The sequence below is a fragment of the Colletotrichum truncatum genome, assembly GCF_014235925.2.
Source record: "Colletotrichum truncatum strain CMES1059 chromosome Unknown Contig_0009, whole genome shotgun sequence".
NCBI classification, from domain to species: Eukaryota; Fungi; Ascomycota; class Sordariomycetes; order Glomerellales; family Glomerellaceae; genus Colletotrichum; species Colletotrichum truncatum.
In genome coordinates, this window is record NW_027222406.1 from 2,803,249 (window position 1) to 2,818,165 (window position 14,917).

The 14,917-nt window shown below is 47.8% G+C and overlaps 5 protein-coding genes across 5 annotated transcripts; 3 read left to right on the forward strand and 2 right to left on the reverse strand.

Annotated features, from left to right (window-relative positions):
- Positions 1-4,879: 4,879 nt before the first annotated feature.
- Positions 4,880-6,631, forward strand: CTRU02_213314 (exopolygalacturonase; the record flags this gene model as incomplete). The annotated part of the gene is made up of 7 exons (XM_070206019.1): positions 4,880-5,413; positions 5,480-5,560; positions 5,614-5,676; positions 5,726-5,822; positions 5,895-6,244; positions 6,301-6,402; positions 6,482-6,631. 7 exons carry the CDS (start codon positions 4,880-4,882, stop codon positions 6,629-6,631), a joined length of 1,377 nt encoding a protein of 458 aa, XP_070060412.1.
- A 231-nt stretch (positions 6,632-6,862) lies between these two features.
- CTRU02_213315 (triosephosphate isomerase) lies at positions 6,863-7,639 on the reverse strand (the record flags this gene model as incomplete). The annotated part of the gene is made up of 1 exon (XM_036730933.1): positions 6,863-7,639. One exon carries the CDS (start codon positions 7,637-7,639, stop codon positions 6,863-6,865), a length of 777 nt encoding a protein of 258 aa, XP_036577463.1.
- A 767-nt stretch (positions 7,640-8,406) lies between these two features.
- On the reverse strand, positions 8,407-8,931 carry CTRU02_213316 (ribose 5-phosphate isomerase; the record flags this gene model as incomplete). The annotated part of the gene is made up of 2 exons (XM_036730934.1): positions 8,407-8,835; positions 8,884-8,931. 2 exons carry the CDS (start codon positions 8,929-8,931, stop codon positions 8,407-8,409), a joined length of 477 nt encoding a protein of 158 aa, XP_036577464.1.
- Positions 8,932-9,487: 556 nt separating this feature from the next.
- Positions 9,488-11,266, forward strand: CTRU02_213317 (dihydroxyacetone kinase; the record flags this gene model as incomplete). The annotated part of the gene is made up of 1 exon (XM_036730935.1): positions 9,488-11,266. One exon carries the CDS (start codon positions 9,488-9,490, stop codon positions 11,264-11,266), a length of 1,779 nt encoding a protein of 592 aa, XP_036577465.1.
- Positions 11,267-12,717: 1,451 nt separating this feature from the next.
- Positions 12,718-14,872, forward strand: CTRU02_213318 (fungal specific transcription factor domain-containing protein; the record flags this gene model as incomplete). The annotated part of the gene is made up of 5 exons (XM_070206020.1): positions 12,718-13,102; positions 13,124-13,519; positions 13,584-13,716; positions 13,789-14,100; positions 14,209-14,872. 5 exons carry the CDS (start codon positions 12,718-12,720, stop codon positions 14,870-14,872), a joined length of 1,890 nt encoding a protein of 629 aa, XP_070060413.1.
- Positions 14,873-14,917: the final 45 nt, after the last annotated feature.

Sequence of the window (14,917 nt, forward strand, 5' to 3'; positions counted from 1 at the left end):
GCAGGAACCTCTAGTATTTTTAGAAATAATAGATCTACGTCGGCCATTCCAGGAGGATTATGAGCAGAAGGAGTCAAATTAGCTCCACCTCGCACTTGGAAGTTGAGCGTAGTAATTGACTATATTGCCTAGTTAGGAATGACAGCGCCAGAACCAGAGTAATCCATTTTCCAGAGGTCCAGCTTGAACTACTTCTTGAAGTCATATGAGCTTTGTCTGATCTCACCATGTCATGTTCGCGGCAGAATTAGTTGCAGGGGTTTCAGATCAGCTCTAAAGGAAGTGGGAGGCGCATCTTCGTTAGCATCGATTGATTCCATTGGGACATTCAGCCAGCCACAAGCCACCCACTACATACATCCGCTGACGGCAACGAATAATCACTTTTTGAACCCTTTCTCACAGCCATATTAACCTACCTTCGAATTATGCGTGAATTAGATGATAGGGTTGATAGGAAAGGAGGCGAAAGGAGGCCCAGTCTTTGTCCGCGGAAGAGTTGGAAACGTCATTTTCAATGTGGTACACTATTGCTTATTGCTCTAGCTGCAGGTTTTATCAGAGTTCCAGACCCAGACATCAAACTACCTATACCGTTATACCTAATACCCGCTTGGCAAGTAATTTATCTTATCGAAGAAATTATATTGCCTTCTTAGTTCTGTTCATCGGACTCAAGTCTACTGTCAACATAGGAGCGCGATATTTAAGAAAAGAAAGAAACTGGCAATCGACGAAAAGTGCCGAAGACAATAAAGAAGATAGCATCAATAGTGAGGAGACCATCATCAGGTTAGGTTAGCTTGTCTAGTCAATGTCAACACTAATGTCGTCAAGGTGCAGACCCCAAAAGCTTTGCCTTGGTAATTCTCTTTTTTGGCACTAAACGTCAGATAGGCGACGTTTTCAGGTGATCAACCTGAAAAGACACAATTTCAGTCAAAACATGTCGTTTATTGTTTTGATGCCATTTCAATGTCTTGAATCCACGTTTATTTGCGCCATTTATTGTCTCATTCATGGAATTTTGACATATATATCAGTTTCAGGACAGCCATCGTTGTTGTATGCTATACCAAGACAAGGATCGCGTTCCGAAGAAAGGGAAAAGAAAGGAAACAGAAGAGGAAACGATTTGCACCCACGCCGAGCCAAGCGCAAGATCATCGTACCATTCTCAGTCCTGCACGCCTAGTAGCTTGGGATGATGTAACAATTTCAGAGTTAGGTTTGCACCTATTCTTATTTTTGTTTGCTATGAAAGTAGTTATAGAAGAATCTAGGGACGAATTTCACATTTGTGACTCTAGATTCAATTCATTTATGCCGGAATACAATCGCACAGACACAGCTCATCCCAAACCCTAAAAGTGGCCTTGTGATTCAAGCGCATGCGATAGGACTGCATCGTCAGGAACAACAAAATGGACTCCGAAAAATACAATACTCGTGTATTTTCATCGAGTATTACCGACGAACCGGATTGTGACGTCGACAAGCAAACCACGCTTTCCGGAGCTAGCGATCCAACTTCTACGGTAGTATGTAACAAGACCAATAATCAGTTGTCAAGTATCACAAAACTCAGCAAAGGGTGGTGGAGTATGGAGTTATTATCTTTCGTTCTCGCTGTCATACTTTTCGCTGTTTACATGCAGCTTCTCAAATATTATGAGAACAAGGTGGTGGACGATGATTACTGGTTCCAAACGCGCTTGCCTTTCAAAAACCTAGCAGCTCTAGTTGCGCAGATTAGCACCGCCATGAAAATCTGTATGGTATATCCTGTTGCTTCAGCAATGGGCCAGCTCAAATGGTATCAGTTTGTTCATAATTCGCCTAGGCAGCTCGCTAATCTGCAGGCATACGATGCAGCATCTCGAGGGATTGCTGGGTCCGCCAAAGTCCTATTGTCAAAACATAGATTGTGAGTTGTCTTCTTACTTTACTACTTATCCACTTCTTTACTGGAAAGACAAAAAGCAATATCTGTTGACATATGGAATCGTAGTGAGTCACTTAGCATCTCTTTAGGCTGCATCTTCTTTCTCGCCACGTTGGGTGTGTCATCCTCGGTCCAGAACACAATTACCACAAACAAGTACCTTTGTCATGAACCACTCCGAGGATCCCGTTTTTCAAACGCGAGTCTGCCATTCAACCACAATTACACAGATATGGCTTCGATGGGGTCCAACGGCACCATTAAACACTCCCGAACTGCATCTCCCGCTCTGCAGGCGATGGTTTTGGCTGCATGGGCAGATTACCAGAAACCGCGGGTGACCAACGAACCCACACCATGGCCAATCAACTGCACCACAGGCATATGCGAGTTTAACAACGTTAATTCACTTGATGTTGACCACCAGTGCCAAAGTGTAACCGCCGTTGTCAACTCTGACGGCTCCCTTTCTTCTAATCAAGCAAATATTACGTTCCTCCCTGGAGAGCACGATTCAGATTCACCGTCGAAAACGCAATCCCCCAGGTTGGGTCTGAAATCTAGTCGGAAAATACCAAACAATAGCACGTTTCTTACATCTACCGCAAACAATCCGGCCTTAATTATTCATGTGGCAGCAATTGCCGAGCCTGACCAAGGGCAACCGGAAGCAGTGGAATGCATTCTTTACTGGCAAATGCGATCCGATAGTAGAATCATCCACAACGACCACGCAGATAACACTAAAAATAATCTTATTGGAGTGGACCTTGAGACCATTTGGGCAGAGAAAAACTTCACAAATCATGTAGCAGAAGTTAAAACATTGGAGGACGGCAAAGAATCCATCGTCTTCGAAGGGCCTTGCAATACCAACTTTGAGCGGAACATGAATGCAAATGGGAATTGCCCGTACAGCGTTTGGAGCGACACCAATCTAGCACTCCAACAGGTTCTGGAGAATCTCTTTACACGCCATGGCCTCGAGAAAACGTTGCAAACAGACACAGGCTTCGATTCAGATGGCGTCCTTTTGAGCCTCTTCAAGTTGGCTTGGCTTAGGAACCTGGAGAAAGCGGGAGCGGCAGGAGCAGAATTCCAAAGATCAGCTGCCTTGAAAAAGACCCTCAGCGATTACATTACTAATTTAAATGGTGGAATCGCCCACACCCTTCGGATTAAGTATACAGGCTTTGTCCCGGGGAAAGTTTGTACAAACGAGCATTACGAGATCCACTGGTTGTATGTGCTGTATATGGTCATCATGTTAGGTATTACCACATTTCTCTTCTTTTTCGCGATATGGCGGACACGTGGGCTGCCTATATGGAAGACCTCCATCTTACCTTTTCTATACCACGGTTTCGAGCATCCACCTCGCGATGAGGGAGGTGACTTTTCCAACATAGCGTGGATGGAGACGGCCAGTCAAGAGAAGCAACTTGTGTTGTGTGATAACACGGATGGCTTGGGTCTTAAGTTGAGAGACTTCAGAGCATAATATAGCTTTGACGGAGACCTTGCAGGCGGAGAATAACGCCGCCGTAGGTATCCTTGTATCTTATTCAGCACACTATCTCATAAGCGTCAAGAATGGCTATACGTCTCATGTAAATAGCCGGTTGCCTCTTACAATTGTGATAACATCCGTCATTGTTATTCTCTCTTTGACCCTCGTGAATGATTTTATGAGTTCAGGGGTCCGCTGATGGCCCGGAATTCGACGACGGCTCTTCCTTTATTGTCACTGCGATCTATGCTGTCATTGCGCAACCAGTTGTCTGGGTGTTCGCTTTGAAGCACTAGCCACTTTATAGTCGCATTACGAATAGTATGGCCGTTCCCTTCAGTCATATAGACCGGCTAAACATGAAAATTACGCCCCAATATCGTTGATTAAAAGCTTTAGAGACCTGTCTGATGATGTGTATGTGGTTTTGACTTAACAGGGGCGTTGACTGCCACGACTCATCCTTTCAGCAAATGTAGTAAGAAGCCGCGTAGCGTAACCCGTCGTGAACATCGGGAGCCTCACCAGCGCCTAAGGGTTTTCATTCGGCAAGACGTGTGCTAAATATGCTGACCTCGGACGGCATGGCACAAAATAACTCTGTTTCATATTGTTTGTCATGTCTCTGTAAGTTCATCCAGCTTACTCTCAGTGGCTCTTCGGGAAGTATTTGCATAGTTTACTCACTGGGTCCTCACTCCACGGAATCTAAGTGATCTCCAAGCTTTGAGATCACTTTCTCTTGGGTTTATATATCTATTATGTCGTAATCAAACCAAAGTCTTCAGGATTGTAAGCTTGGCGCAATCACCCTTAATGATATCGTATGTAAACACGGCTTCTTCGTAGCAGTTGCGGACCATGAGAGCAAACGCGTCAGGGCCAAGTTGCTACCCCGCTAAGCGCACGACTGAGAACCTCGGAAAAGGAGCTATTCAACCACGGATGCTAATCTTAGATCTCATGGGTCAGAAAGGCTTATCCATGCCTCTCCAGAAAGCTTCTCCGCACCTCTAGTCCACATGGCGCGCGGGGTACGAGTGCGGGGCCGAAGGCTTAGTTATGTGGTATTCAGCCGCAGGGCATTTTATCCAGCCTGGCCAACAAGTAAATTTGACGAGGAGATACCTATTCCGGGGAAAACTTGGGAGAAGACCCGTTACACCCTGGCCCCGCGAGATATTTCACCGACAGAACCGAAGGAACATCATGAGACTCCACAAATATTCCGCGTATCGTTGCGCTGAGTCTTGACAGATGATGATATGATACTTTTTTTATGGATTTTTAGCTAAACCCAATAGGAATTGGATAATCTCCTGGACGTGTGTATATGAAGGATAGTTCGGACGAAGAATAATAGCGTTATGGTAGCTGTCGTGTTGCTCATCTTGTCACGCTTCTAGCTCCAGACGGTTGCAACGATGCGTTCGTTTCCATTGGACCTCCTGGCGGCAGCATCCGCTCTGCTATCGGTTTGTTCGGCAGCGTCAGTCGCTTCCCCGAAGCCCAACATCCCTGAACGACCCCATGTTGTCCCAGGACCTTTCAATGCCGGGCGCGATATGCCATTCTCCCCTCCGAGAGAAAAGGATCGCTACTGTTACGTGAAGCCTGGGTGCGGGATCAAGCGCGATGATGCGCCGAGAATATTGGATGCCTTCAAGAAGTGCAACAATGGCGGCACCGTTGTCTTCGACAAGTCATACATCATCGGCTCGCCACTCGACCTCACCTTTCTGAAGCACATTGATGTTGTCATCACCGGATCAATTGAGTTCAATGATGACCCGTACTACTGGGCCGAAAACAGTTTCAAGTTTGCCTTCCAAAATCAATCAGTTTTCTGGAAGCTTGGCGGAGAAGACGTCAACATTTACGGTGACTTGGGCAATGAAGAGTCTGTCATTGATGGACGAGGACAAGCCTACTGGGAGGCAATCCAGACCAATAAGAGCGTTAGTATTTGCCAAACAGAACCGCAAAATGATACTTCAACCAAGGCTAACCATGGCCGACCACAGCTTCTGAGGCCCATGTTGTTCTCATTCGAAGGAGTGAAGGGGGCTACGATGTCCCATCTTCGCATGCGAAACCCCCCTAACGTGTGTGGAACCTGTGAATGAGCTACTGTACTTCTGACTGATCTGAATTTTAGTGGTTCAATCTGATTGCCAACAGTACCGACGTTCTCATTAGCAACATGGACCTGAGAGCACAGGTTGGTCGGATGCTCCTCAAGTTGGAATACTTCGCTAACATCTTGTCAGAGTCTGAATGGCGTGCAAATTGCCAACTCCGACGGCTGGGACACGTACAGAAGTTCATTTGTCACTATCCAGGATTCCTTCATTATCAATACAGATGGTGGGTTTGCGAACATTACTTTCCTCATCGCCCAAGCAGGAAAGACAAAACTAACTCGGCCTTTCCATATAGACTGTGTTTCATTCAAGCCGAACAGCAGCAATGTCGTTATTCAAAACCTGGACTGCACCGGTTCGCACGGCATTAGTGTCGGTTCTCTAGGTCAGTACAAGGGTGAGACCGACATCGTCGAGAACCTGTACATCTACAACATCACCATGGCCGACGCTAGCGATGCTGCCCGCATCAAGGTATGGCCTGGAATCGAGACCGCTTTCCAGACGTTGTTGAACGGTGGAGGTGGTCTTGGTCGGGTTCGGAACGTAACATATGACCTTTTCAAGAACATCAACAACGACCGCGCCATCACCATTACTCAGTGCTACGGCCAGAAGAACCAGACATTGTGCGAGGAGCATCCCGTGAGTTGATTCTCGTCACATCATTGCTTAATGTTGCTAATCAGAGGGGTTTATAGGCCAACTTGACTATTTCGGATATTACATTGAAGAACATTTACGGCACAACATCCGCCAAGCTTGACCCCCAAGCCGGAACACTGGTGTGCAGTGCTAAGGATGTGAGTGCCTATTTACCCCTACATCCAATTGGAAACCTTTGCATTCGAACATGGAGCTAATGATTCATTCACTCCACAGCGTTGCAGCAATATCCGTGCCGAGAACGTCACGGTGACAGTACCAAGTGGAAAGGCCCCAGTTTACGAGTGCAAAAACCTTGACAAAAATCTCCTGCAGATCAACTGCACTGCTAGCACTGGTGAGGACCGGGACACGTCTAACGGCTAAGTCACAATTGCACCACGACCCATTGTCTTTATATAGTATAGGTGGTCAGATATGTCGCTTGAATTCGGCCACTGATTAATATTGAAATGCCATTGGGTAACTGTACAAAGACCGCCGTACACTTTGCAGAACTTAAGTGGGACGATGAGATACCGCTAGAGTCAAGACTGATGTTTCTAATGCATACCACGGGATGCCTGATTTTGATTCTCTTGACTTGATGTATTCATTTTATGCCTTGAAAGAAGCCACTTCCGAGACTGTCTTCATAAATCGTGTCGCATCATGCCCGAACCTGCCGAGGAATAAACCATCCACGGCCTCTCCTAGCTTTTCAAACAGGCCCGGACCAGCACTACCTCCGTAGATGACTCTGGTCGTACCTGTCCTGTCCTTTAGACTCTTGAAAGATCTGATTCCTTTCACTACTGATATGACATGGTCCTCGCTGGCAGGCTGGTCTGCACCGATGGCCCAAACAGGCTCATATGCAATAATGACTTCCGCAGAATCGGGGATATCAGCCACGGCTTGATCAACTTGGACTTGGCATTCCTTTAAGGCAGTATCCAGATCTCCCCTGGTCTTTTCCCCGATGCATATCAGCGGCGCCATACCGTTTCTGCTCGCTGCAGCAGCCTTCTTAGCAACGGTTTGGTCGTCCTCACCAAACAGCCTCCGTCTTTCTGCGTGTCCCACCTCGACTATGGTCACCCCTGTCTCGCTCAGAACCACTGGGCTGACTTCTCCCGTGTAAGCGCCGAAATCCTCCCAATGGCAGTCTTGAGCGCCTAGCCGAATTGGGACCGGCGAGGACTTTAAGAGCTCGCGAACGGGGTGAATGGAGATGAAGTCAGGAATGAGAAAAATGTCGACATTTTCAAATGTACTCGGTGGGAGAGAACGTAGTTGGGATTGAACCTCAGTCGTGAAATCAAGTGTTCGCTGAAGCGGAAAGTATGCCTTGGTTGAGAGGCCGATAAGCCTCCGTTGTGGGGAGGTGGTCATGCTGAAGATTGCAGAATCGTGACTTTGAGTATTATGATCTGCCTTATTGGGTGTAATGGTCATTATGTGTTGAATGAAATGATCGATTCATACATAAATAGAGGTACCGCGGAAAATCGGTAAGTTCCCCAGGTTGATGTATAAGAGCGGAAATACTTGCGGAAAAGCCCACTTTTGCCCCCTTTCGTGTACCGATGTCTGGGCCCTCAAAGATGCTGGCCCATTTTAAGAACAATACTTATGCAAGTAGCACAAAAAGAGGCACATGATACCATTCTGACGTTCGAATACCGTTCAGGTGCTTTGTTGGGTTGATAGCCTGAATAGTTTACACTCGCATCTTACTTCCAGGCTCAGCAGTAGGATCCGAGGAATCTTCCATCGACCAGGTCCTCAATGCGATTTCAACAAGTACTCGAAAAACAACTACATTAATAACAGAACCTCTCAGTCACGATACTCGTGAACTTGTTTTTCTGATGGCCATGGATTGATGCCATGGCCAAATAGTGTAAAGCTTGGGTGCCTAGCATGAATAAATCTGGTCCTGTTACGATCCGCTTTGAACACCGGACTTTCATTTTCCGCAGTGTATCTTCCATTTACGCACCGACAAGATGATTGGTATTTCAAGAGTAGTGGTATAATATTATTAAGTGTAATTCCGTTCGTTTAGCAGCCACGTAAACCTTCACAACTTGTAATCACGGACATTTGAAAGGTAGGATGCATTATGATTCATAGTCTCATTGAATGATCTTCTATCCCTAAGCTTCTAGACTGTTGATCACCCTAACCTTTTCCGCACTGTTGCTCTTAGGGTCAAACTCGTAGCTAAGCCAGTCTTTGGCAAGTCGTCTCGCAAGTTCCAAACCAATCACCCTCTCACCCATGCACAATACCTGCGCATCATTGCTCAGGATGGCTCTTTCCACGCTGAAGCTATCATGCGCTGTGACGGCTCGAATGCCCTTGACCTTGTTGGCAGAAATGGCCATGCCGAGTCCAGTGCCACAGATCAAAAGGGCACGGTCGGCTTTGCCATCAGCGACTAGTTGAGCTGCTGCCGCCGCTCTATGGGGGTATGCCGTCTTGTCGGTGCCCTCATGGCTTCCCACGTCTTCTACAAACTCAACACGGGAATCGTTTTGGAAGTCTGCCTTGATTGCATCCTTGTACTTGATACCGGCCTCCTGCAAGCACGTGTCAGTCTTAATCTTTATTAGGTATGTCAGGGATCTTACGTCACTGCCGACGACAATCCGGTATTTTTGGGAAGTATCGCTGCCCATCTTGTGAAGTTTAAGCTCCTTGTTGGGGTAGGTTGGAAGGAATTAAATCGAGTAAATAATATGACAGATCTCGGTGGATTTACATGTAGTTTGAAGGAAGTAGATGTGGTCACTGTAGCGGGATACGAAGTGCTTTTGAAGTCAGAGAGGCAAAGCGCGTCCTGTAGCCTGTCAGATGCTCGACCAATGGCTCGACCAATGGTCGAGGCAGCGGAAGAGCGGAAAATCAGAAAGGTGGACTGGTCCGTATGAACACCCGCAAAGTAGCAGCATGATTCAAATATGTGGAAATATGACGATTTGAACTATTCCAGCCGATCTTCCGCTGCGGAAATCCGGGGTGCGGCCAGCCGATTGCCCGAGATACCCTGGTGCCAACGCTCAACCCCCGCCCGCCCCTTATGATATTACCCACCCATCCTCCTACATCAGTCTGGGAGTTTAGTCGTATCATAGTTCCATCAATTCACTTCAATATTCTACAAATAATCTATCTGCTCAACAAAATCATCTGATTGTCTTCTCAAAATCCATCTTCATCGACAACTACAACATCATGTCAGACCGCCATATCTTCCCGTCCTCAGAGGGACTTGTCGACAAGTCCTTACGAGGGCTTGTCTCTTATAACCCATCACTTGGTCTGGACACCACGAACCGCGTTGTATTCGACACAACCTACGACAGATCTAAAGTTAGTATTATTTCCGGCGGAGGCTCGGGCCACGAGCCAGCATGGTCCGGCTACGTGGGCAACAATATGTTGTCTGCCTCCGTGTCTGGTGATATCTTCGCCAGTCCATCTGCTAAGCAGATCTTGGCCGGCATTGAGGCCGTCCCCTCTGATGTTGGCACCCTCCTTATCATTACCAACTATACCGGCGACTGCCTTCACTTTGGATTAGCAGGTGAGAAAGCAAGAAGCCGCGGTCACAACTGCCGCATCATTATCTGCGGTGATGATGTGTCAGTTGGCAAGAAGAAGGGCAGCTTAGTTGGTCGCCGTGGTCTTGCCGGACAACTAGGCGTCCTAAAGATCACCAGCGGAGCAGCTGGTGCGAAGGCCGGCTCCCTTGATGACATCTACCAGCTCGGTGTTGCTGTGGAGTCTCAGATCGTATCCATCGCCGCGACACTCGACCACTGCCACGTCCCCGGCCGAACAGAACATGCCCGACTCGAAACAAATGAGCTGGAGATTGGAACTGGCCCTCACAACGAGCCAGGATACAAGAAAGTGAACCCCAGCCCGTCCCCACAAGATCTAGTGGACCAGTTGCTGCAATATTGCCTTAAGCAGGACGACCCCGAGCGATCCTATGTTAAGTTCAACAACGATGACGAAACAATTCTGCTGGTGAGCAACTTTGGTGGAATTTCCTACTTGGAGTTGGGCGCTCTTGTCGATGAGGTGCTCGAGCAACTCGAACAGAAATGGAATGTTCGCCCAGTGAGAATATTCGCCGGACCGCTCGAAACGTCTTTGAATGCACCGGCATTCTCTCTTTCACTCATCAACATCACGGCCGCGTCGAAGAACTGCCCCTTCTCGGTCGAACAGATCAAGGATTTCGTTGACGCCAAGACGAACACCCACTGGGAGTCAATGGCTGGATCTCAAGCATCGAGACGCGAACGAAAGCTCCAGTTTATCCAATCACCCCCCGAAGAGCCGAAGAAGATCGATTCCAGTAACGATGTCAGAATGGACCCTGCGATTCTGAAGTCAATGTTGCGTGCAGCTTGCACAGAGGTTATCGATGCGGAACCCGATATTACAAAGTGGGACATGGTCATGGGGGATGGAGACTGTGGAGAAACCCTCCGAACTGGGGCGTCACACCTCCTCGAGGCATTGGACAAGAAGGGGGTCGCCAATGAGGGGTCCATTGTTTCTGTGCTTCACGAACTGGAAGAGATAGTCGAGAGCAAGATGGGTGGCACTCTTGGTGGCATTCTGGGAATTTTCTTCGTTTCCCTGAGCAATTCCGTCAAGGAGAACGCATCACTTGCCAAGTCACAGGACATCTTGTCGGTCTGGAGGTTGGCGCTCACATCCGCTTTGGAGAAACTGAGTCATTACACTCCGGCCAAGGTTGGAGACCGAACGGTTCTCGACGTGCTGATCCCATTCGTCGAAGGTATCCGCAACGGTGGCTTCAACCAAGCCGTTAAATCCGCCATTGAGGGTGCCGAAGCCACCAGGAACGCAAAAGCAAAACTTGGCCGGGCGACTTATGTTGGAGGTGGATCGGAAAATGGTGGCACACCTCCCGATCCTGGAGCCTGGGGTGCGATGGTAGCTATTCGGGGTCTGCAAGCTGGCTTGGCATAATTCTTGCGCTCTCAGATACCAGAATTAGCGATTAATAAAGTAAGAGTCTTCCCAGTCACTATTTTCATTGATCAGCGGCATTCTAACCATGGTTGTAGCTTGTGGCTAGACCTTCCTTCAATACTGGAACGGTTTCTGTGCCTCAATTCTGTCACGTAATGGGCGGATTTGTTCAGGGAAACAGACTTCCCCGGCATTGCGGAAAACGTTTGCCACACTTCCGCAGCATTGGCATCAGACGTTGATACACACCTGACGTCTTATCCCCGAGAATAGTATGCCGCGTGGGGCTACCCCTAATCAAAGGCCGAGTATCGTGGTTTGAGAACTTCGATGTGGTTGATTTTGTTGCTTTGCCAGATCAACCTGTTTTGCGCCGGATTACCCAAAACGGCAACCCGAGAGCTGAGGCCGGTGTGAGGTCAGAATGAAGGGTTGGTTGGTTCATCCTTGCCGCCTAGAACGGCCCTTTAAGTGGGGGAGTGGAGGACGTTCCATGCGGAGTCTGGGGGTTCGCGGGGCATTATGGAACGGAATGGGATCTTGTGAAGCTCCCATGATCGGATGGCCCGCAGTAGGATGGGAATGTTGAGTTTGCCTCCTTGCTGGTTAATCGCAATTCTAGGCAGCTAAACCAGTTTCAGCAGTTTATACATGACACAGTTCAACCGCACATAACATCTCGTGAGTTGTAAATGCTAAGGAGCAGGGAACGGGGAGCTCGGGGGGAGGGGAGCTCCAGAAAGCTGTCTTTGAAATACGGACCCCGAGTTATCATCACACCCCTACTTCGCCCCATTATCCACCTGATCAGTGGGCCAGGTCGCCGCGTTCTGGCCAAAACTTAAGCAAAAGAAACGTCACCCGTCTACTCTCAAGCAGGTCCGGTGTGATGGGTGTAACCAGTACTTGGTCGTTTACGTTAGCAGGGGGGAAGTCCTGCGCTTACAACTGCCCATCATGTTTTCCTACTGAAAGGTTGAGGTTTACAAACAACACTGGCAAATCACTAAACTTGACGCGTGTTCTACTCAGCAATACTCTTCAAAGACCGGTTCCTCTTACTATCTGGGCAGGTTGTAATTTCGACAAATGCTCCCACGCGACACATCCCTCAACTAGTTTGCGAGCCCTATCACCCTATTCCGAAGCAAACGATGCCCCCAGACCGACACACGAGTCGAGCGAGTTTCGCATGCACTCGTTGCAAGAAAGATAAACGACGATGTGATATATCGCAGATTATGAGCGAGGGGGGCCGACCGGATCGATCCTGCACGTCATGCCGGAACAAGAATGAAAAGTGTGAGGTCCGTTATGGGGAGGACAAGCGCAGCAATCGCCGACCAAGCGAATCCAAAGCTCTCCACCAAAGAATGCAGGCACTAGAAGAGTTCGTGAGAAATGCTTCCCGGACCGATGCTCAGGCTCTGGGACGTCAAAAGAGAGACATGTGTCACAATCAGCGCTCCATCGAGGATAGCAGGAGTCCTAGAAGCTGCGCTTTTCCTAGTCCATCAAACTCTTCGAGCGCAGAAACTCGGACCACGATACCTTCTGTTACTCCTCAGGAGGGGGAAGTGGTTTGGTCAGTGACACCAGGAGCCGAACCTACGCCGAGTTCATTTCGATCAGAGTCATTCTCGAGCGAACATGTGCCAGAATTCGGAGACATACCTGATCGACCGAATTTCCCAGCAGCAATGGACGGAATCACTCCAGAAGGGGAAAAACAACACCAATACTTGGGCTTCTCCAGCATGTTCCCGTACTCGGAGCCTTTATTGGATTCAGAAAACTCAGGCTCCAGGAATCATGGAGAAATTAATGAGCCGAGTCGCTTGCCTTGCGCATCACCAGAAGCACACCCAGAGCCGGAGCCTATCGTAGCCCATCTACTAGATCTTTTCTGGGAATGGCAATCGTCGCATCTTCTTGTCGTTGATCGCTCCTTGTTTCTCCAACATAGGAAGAACTGGGACGACAATGAAGGCAAGGGTGATCGCAACTTCTTCAGCCCATGTTTGCTGTATGCGATACTTGCATTAGCGTCAATGATTAGTCTCGATAAAGGAGTAAGAAGATACTCATCTTCATCAGGTGGTGACTGTGGCGATCAATTTGCAAAGCGTGCTCTGTCGCTGTTTGAGCTAGAACTGGGTCGTCCAACGATTACAACAGTTCAAGCGGCTTTGATTCTAGGATCAAGGTACGGAGCTATGAAGAATAGCTCTCTTGGCTGGACATATAGCGGTAGGATTGTGAGAGATTTAAATGTTTCTACTGAACTTTAACTAACGTAAGTCCAATTTGTCAGGTATTGCATTTAGGATAGCCAGCGACTTAGGACTGCACTTAGACTGCTCTAAAGCCGTGGCGTCCGGTCGAATGGGATTGGATATCGCAAACCTCAGGCGTAGGGTCTTTTGGGCCTGCCACAACGAGGATAGGTAAGTGGGCTTAAAAGACCTGATTGTATATCCTTAATAGCCGGCTTGATGATACTAATTTGTCTCAAACAGCCTACTTAGTGCTGTTCGTGGACGATCTCCTACTTTTATGGAATGGGATATAGCAATCGCGCCTCCTGATCAACCACTTGACGAGACCAATTTGACAGAATCAATTCTCCAAGCTACTTCGACTCTCTCCGTTATACGCTCCAAGATAATGGTCGAATTGTATGGAAAAAGACGCCACAGTACCGTTGATCTACATTTCAAGGCTTCTCAGTTGCACGAGAGTCTACGGCAATGGCACCGAAATCTGCCTCTGGGACAAAGATGGCCTAGAAACCAGAGCGACACTACACCACCTCAAGTGCTTACCTTACAGTATGTACTACCGATTGCTTTCATCAGCACACTCTCCTGGACGGGCTTACTAGTGCCTCCTTTAGCCAGACTTTTAATGATCTTAGTGACAGCTAACTTTCAACGCAGTATGGCATTTTACTTCAACCTCATTATTCTCCATCGTCCATTTCTGCATCTGTCACAAATATCTTCGGACCTTCGGAACAAGAAGGCTCCATATAATAGCGCAACAGCGACATGTGCCGCAGCTTCAGAAAATATCATCAAGCTAGCCAGCGAGTACGAAAGTTCCTACAACCTCAGGCAAATACCCCAATCTGTAGTCCCTTTTATTTTTATTGCTGGAACCATCCAACTCCTTCTATATCGAGTCACTAAGGTGGAAAGCTACAATCGTCTTCTTCAGAGCTGTACAGGGTACCTGTCAGAAGTAGGGAACTCTTACCCTGTAGCGCAAAGAGCATTAGGGGTGTTGGAAGATATGATTACGAACTGGAAGCCCTTTGACGAAACAAAGCATTCCGACGATATAACTCATGCGTGCGACGAATCACCAGAGGTTACGAATGTCCTAAACGGGGAGATTTATCACAAAATGGAGAAATGCCAAGAAAGATTCATCAACTCCTCCCCCTCAGAATTACTTGATGAATTTGGCCTCTACGGTGAGGCGACTATGGGACACACCGGTAATGATTGTACGTTTTTGGGCTCTGGAATGGACTGGTTATCGAACAATGAGGTTTTCGATAGCATCGATGGCAACATTTGCCCTTTACCATACACATAATATAACAGACGAGGAAGTCAAGTTAAACTGTAGTAATTGTACGTA